At 43.0% G+C, this 6,000-nt stretch overlaps 1 protein-coding gene across 1 annotated transcript in view; it reads left to right on the forward strand.

Moving 5' to 3' along the window:
• UPF3A (UPF3A regulator of nonsense mediated mRNA decay) overlaps positions 1–5,362 on the forward strand; it is a 54,382-nt gene extending 49,020 nt beyond the window's left edge. The window contains exon 10 of the mRNA XM_030546090.1: positions 3,919–5,362. Within this exon, the coding sequence (XP_030401950.1) occupies positions 3,919–4,092 (174 nt within the window). The 3' untranslated portion in view covers positions 4,093–5,362. The remainder of the gene's footprint in view (positions 1–3,918) is intronic.
• Positions 5,363–6,000: the final 638 nt, after the last annotated feature.

The raw sequence follows: 6,000 nt of genomic DNA on the forward strand, positions 1-6,000 counted from the left end.
ACACTTGCTCATTAGAGCACGTCCACAGTTGGGGCACTATCATCGATAGATAGTGTGAGCAATGCATTGTGAGTACCTATCCCACAATCCAGCTTGACACCTTCTGACGCTAGGTCTTGTGGGAAGGTGGAGCAGATCGCTGCACATTTTGGGACTGGGCGAAATGTCCCATGATGAATTGTTTTCTGTCCCAGCATTCCATGGGCTTCTGGTTTTCTTTCATGGCATTTTTCAGTGGCCCTTGTTTGCTGTGCACCCCGGCATCTTTGTGAGAAGGGATGGATCCCGCACTGTTCTCCTATGCTCTGATAACTGTCATTAAGACATTGCAGATGGTAGTGCAGTTAATCACAAAGTTCCTAACTGAAGAAGACTCCCAGTTGCCAGACGTGCTGTGTGATATGAATAGGAGCAACTTTAGATTGCTTTTGACATTCACAAAACAGCTGCAGACGGTGGGACATCGCTTTTGGGCTTGGGAAACAAGCACTGAATGATGAGCAGTGGCTACAGAATTTTCGGATGCATAAATCCACCTTCCTGGAACTGTGTGCGGAGCTTGCCCAGCACTACGGCACAAGGACACTAGAATGAGAGCTTCCCTATTGGTAGAGAAGTGCGTGGCAATCACTCTGTAGAAGCTGGTGTCTCCAGACTGCTACTGATCGGTTACGAATCAATTTGGAGTCAGGAAGTCGATTGTTGGGGCTGTGTTAATGCAAGTGTGCAGGGCAATTAATCACATCCTGCTACGAAGGACCGTGACTCTGGGAAATGTGTGTGAAATAGTGGACAGCTTTGCAGAAATGGGTTACCCTAACAGTGGAGGGGTGATAGATTGCACACATATTCAATTTTGGCACCAGACCACCTTGTGACGGAGTACATCAATAGGAAGGGGTACTTCTCCATGGTGTTGCAGGCACTTCTAGATCACCATGGGCATTTCACTGACATCAACATGGGATGGCCCAGGAAGGTGCATGATGCTTGTATAGAAAGTTACAAGTGGAGACTTCCTTTCCAGACCAGAAGATTATAGTGGGGGATGTTGAAATGCCCATAGTGATCCTGGGAGATCTGTCATACCCCTTACAGCCATGGCTCATGAAACCGTAAACGGGAAACCCAGACAGCAGTAAGGAACAGTTCAGCAACAGGCTGAGTAGATGCCAGTGGAATGTGCTTTTGGCAGATTAAAGGCATGCTGACGATGCCTTTGTGGCAGGTTAGACCTCAGTGAGAATAATATTCCCATAGTCATAGCCTCGTGTTGTACATTGCTTAATCTTTATGAAAGTAAGGGTGAAAGGTTTGGTTGGGTGGAGTATTGAGGCAGACTGCGTGGCTGCTGATTTTGAGCAGCCAGATATCTGGGTTATCAGAGAGGCCAGGAGGGGAGCAATTTGAATCAGAGAGGCTTTGAGGCAAAACTCTGAAAATGAGAACCAGTAATGTATATCTCTGTGATTGGTGCTGCAATGTTACATTATATGTAGTTTTCCTAGGAAGCAATGGTGAAATTTGGGGCCATACATTGCAGTAAGCAAATGATTAAACTGCCTGTGTATGTATTGGTAGAGCCTGCTATTTCAGTTTGTAGGAAACAGATAAAGATATCAAGTGTCAGGGGGTAGCCATGTTAATCTGTATCCACAAAAACAACAAGGAGACTGGTGGCACCTTAAAGACTAAAGATGAGCAACCATTCAAATACTTTGCTTTTATTACACAAGAAACAAAACACACATACACACACACACACACAAAGATACTTGGTGGGAAAGGAGGTACCAGGTAAGGGCAGACTTTCAGACCTGTGTGTACGTCCAGCTATCATTTTGAAAGTTGTCCGAGGGGGTGGAGTGAAGGGGAAACAGAGAAGTCCCAGAAAACAGAAAGGACTGTGCGGGCGGAGTTGCGGGGGGCACAGAAAAGAGTTCTGAATGTACTGCAGGGGAGGGTGGACATTCATCTGCTCAATCTGCAGCATTATTAAGGACTTCAGCATCTATGTTTGCTCATCCATTACTTTAATCATCCGCTCAGTAGAATCCTTAACAAACTCCTGATTTTCTTTTCTGTCCTTCCTTTTGGCTTCCCTCCACTCCTTGCACTCCCTTTTCTCTGTATTGGAGAAGTGTAGTACCTCCTGGAACATGTCTTCTTTGCACCGTCTTGGGCACTTTCTTATCTGGCCGAGATGCTCGGCCAGTGTTTGTGGGGTATTCTTCAAGGCCACATCTGCCGAAGCACAAGGAACAATGCACAGAAGTATGATTGTTAAGTTCATGCACAGTATTGAAACATTTCAGTAAAATACACCTCTGATAGCATAACAATCACTTTCTCACTGACCCTTGACAAGCACACAGCTCGGTGAACACTCAAAGCATGGTGAGTGTTGGCTGGGGGGAGGGGTGCTCTACATGGGGAAAAGAACACTCTGTAAGGATTGCAGTGCAGCCAACTAGGGAAAAAATTCTAAAATTCTCCCATACTTTCCCACAGGCCGAGGTCATTGTGGTAGATATCTCACTGCTGAGGGTAAGCAGAGAAGTGAGGGTACATCTACTACATGCTTGTGGCTTCCACCATGGTCCCTATACTGCTTGCCTGCCTGCCGCTTTGGTCGCTGAACAAGTGATTGCTGAATGGCTTAGGAAAGTTCCCTACAGTGGGGGAAGGAACAAAGCAGCTCTGCCAAGGAACCTTCAGCAGAGGATTGCCAAGTACCTCCAGGAAACTTTCCTAGAAATCTCTCTGGAGGATTGCTGTGAGATCTCAGTGTACATCAACACCCTATTCTGCCGTACTGATTAGTTGCACAGGGAAGTGACCAGTACACAGAAACACAGCCAGCCTTGTACATTTCTATACCTTGAACTCACCTCTTCATTACGCAAACCACAGCCACTTACCAGGCATCTCCTCTCCTGCTTCTTGCTCGCTGGAGAGCAACTGCTGAAACTGGCTAGACACCTCTGAAGTGGTGAACAGTTCCTGGCTGCCCGCCCCACTGGGAGACCCTGCTGGGAGCTCCACGTTGTCATCTGACTCCACCTCATCATCAGTGAATTCGTCGTCTGGATTAGATCCTCTTTCCACCACCTCCAGGCCCACCCAAGTATCCACAGGGCTCTTGATGATGGAGGTGGGATAGCGAGAATAGCATGCAACTCCTTAAGAACTGGCAAGACTTAGATGCAGCACCAGAGCGACAGTTTGCCTGCCTTGCCTTATGCCTGTCTCAGCTCCTTTATCTTCGCTCTGCACTACAGCATGTCCCTTTTTACACAAGAAAAAAAATCTCGAGAAATCTGCCCGTAGGTATCAGAATTCCTGTGGCTCAAGTGCAGCTGGAACTGCACAGCTGCCTCTCCCCATATACTAGGCAGATCCAGCAGTTCCGCAGTGGTCCAAGTGGGAGAGCGTTTGCTGCGATAAGCCACCATGGTCACCTGGGAAGATGCAATGAGATCTCTCCACACCAAGTAAACAGGAAATGGAATTTCAAAAATTCCTGGGGCATCTAAGGGGGAGGGGAGGATGGTTGTTTATTGACTGCAGGACAGTGGAGTTCAGACTGCTGATCAGAGCAATCAGGATGGGTGTTGTGGAATACCTCCTGGAGGCCAATTAAAGCGATAAAATCAAGCATGTTGTCTACACTGTCTCTTTGTCGACAAAAATTTTGCAGAAAAAGACTTATGTCTCTTGTCAGGATGGTTTTATATTGTCATCAAAACGGCATTTTTGCCCCCAAAAGTCGCATTGCAGTGTGTATGCATTCACTGTTTTGTCGACAAAAGCTGCCTTTTGTTGACATAACTCTGTAGTATAGACAAGGCCTAAATCTCACATATGTGAATAAATGATAGTTTTCTCCAAAAGTTAATCTTATGCACTTCTTTCTAGGATCGTCCAGCCATGCAGTTATACCAGCCAGGAGCTCGCATTCGAACACATACGGGATCTACAAGTAAGATCTATGACTGCAGTGGGAAGTCCTCTGAAGATGCCTGCGATAGAAAGTATGAGGTAGATAATTCAACTGGAGGTGGTTCTGAGAAGAGTGAAGAGGCAGAATAAACATTGGGGAAGAAAACTTGTGAAAAAAATGAATTTAAGATTTAATTTCTGCACAAAATATATCAAGCCACTTCAGAATTCCATAGATTGGACCAACAAAACTATAATACACCTGTCTCCTTCTTTCTTTAAAATGAAGAAAATGGTGATCGGAGGCAGATAAAATATCACATAAAAGAAATTCAGTTGCTTTTCTACAAAAAACAGAAGCAAGCACTGTTTGACTAGTTTAGTAGTGGTTCAGTATTTTAGTAAATTTACCTTTAGCTAGAAAACCTCTATTAGTTTTAAACTAGTATTTATATAAAACTTGTCACAAAGTATTCACTTAGTCTAGCCTGTTAAATTGAGAGAAAGAAATGTATATTTGCATCAGTTTGAAATCTGAGGCACTTTAAATGTGTTCTGTGAATGGCATTAACTGCATAGGACCCAATCCTGCAAACACCATCAGGCATAATGCTTACTACAGAGAGTAGTACTGTTGAAGTCAAAGGGACTACACCCAGCAAAAGCACTGTTGCCAGTAGCGTTTACAGGATCAGGCTCATAGTTTGCAAACGTTTATTGGTATCTGTACCTCATTGTGTTTACATTGTTTTTCAATTAACTATAGTGTCAAGTAAGTGTGAATAAAAGCTACTATATGTTGTTATAAAATTGATCTTTTTCTTAACCACTTTTGCCTTTTATGTTCTAATATATTCCTGTGTTTAAAACAGAAAAAGCTAACGCAAACCTCAGCACTTAAATACTGTCTCTAGTTTTACTAAAATTGCATTTTTATTTTTTGTTTGTTTTGGCATTGACTTTTTAAAAAGTGATTGTACAGTGATGACTTTTTATATGTCAAATGTTTCACAGAAGTTGCATTTGCAGGATTTGGAACATGTATGATATATATGTTATAAAATATAATTTGTTTGAAAAAAACACACACATAGCAGCTCCAGCATTTCATTTTGCAGACCTAGGCCAAATTCCACCCTCTGATGCATGCATATGGCTCCCAGTGTCTTCAGAGACAGCTACGTGTCCATCCAGGGGCAAAATATGGCTCTTTGATAGTTGTCTTTTACGACTGATGCACTTTTCAGTTATCTGAAACCAAGATCTGCTTTGTCAGTGAAGTTAAATATTGAGATGTTTGTTTATTTTTGACATTCTACTTTGAACATTTTAAGTGTAACATCCGATTGTTCTAAACTAAAAGAAAAATTCATTATATTTTCCCAGACATTAAACTTAAATATAATAAAAAGTAAAAACATGTTGACGATGGTCTGAGAAATGATCTTGCACAATTATTTTGCCTAGTACACCAGAGGTGTTAAGAAAGATAGTATGCCACTTACTAGTATTAAAAGGCAGATTAAAAATATAATGGAAGAGTTTTAATATTAACTTTACATATAAAATGTTTTATATGCAAGAGGATTAACCATTTTTTACCAACTTAAACTACTTTGAAGTAAGAACTCTTAATATTAAATAAGACTGTCATCACAGGATGGGCTGAGTTGAGCTCTATCCCACCTGTGCTTGGACTGGTGTTTGGGTCATGATCACGTGACAGTATCCCAAGAGCAGAGCTTCCTATTATGGGAGCCTATGTAGCATGAAGGGAGAGACTTGCAGGGAGCAGGAATGCTGGCTACAGTAGAGCCAGATCAGTGACAGAAAATGCTAGGCGGTTCTCTACAGTTTTGCTGGACTCTTTGTTAACTTTGAAAAGGATGAACTGTAATGACTTAGCCAGAGGGCTTATCACCTTGGTGACCCAATAGCTCTGGGTTGCTGGACTGTATGAAGGAGACAGTGAGTTGACCAGGGTAGGGAAACTGAGGCAAATGGGTGCCTGGAAGCCAAGGGAGGTAAAGTGATCTTGTCATAACTGTCCACCCACAG

The sequence above is a fragment of the Gopherus evgoodei genome, chromosome 1 (assembly GCF_007399415.2).
Source record: "Gopherus evgoodei ecotype Sinaloan lineage chromosome 1, rGopEvg1_v1.p, whole genome shotgun sequence".
NCBI lineage: Eukaryota > Metazoa > Chordata > Testudines > Testudinidae > Gopherus > Gopherus evgoodei.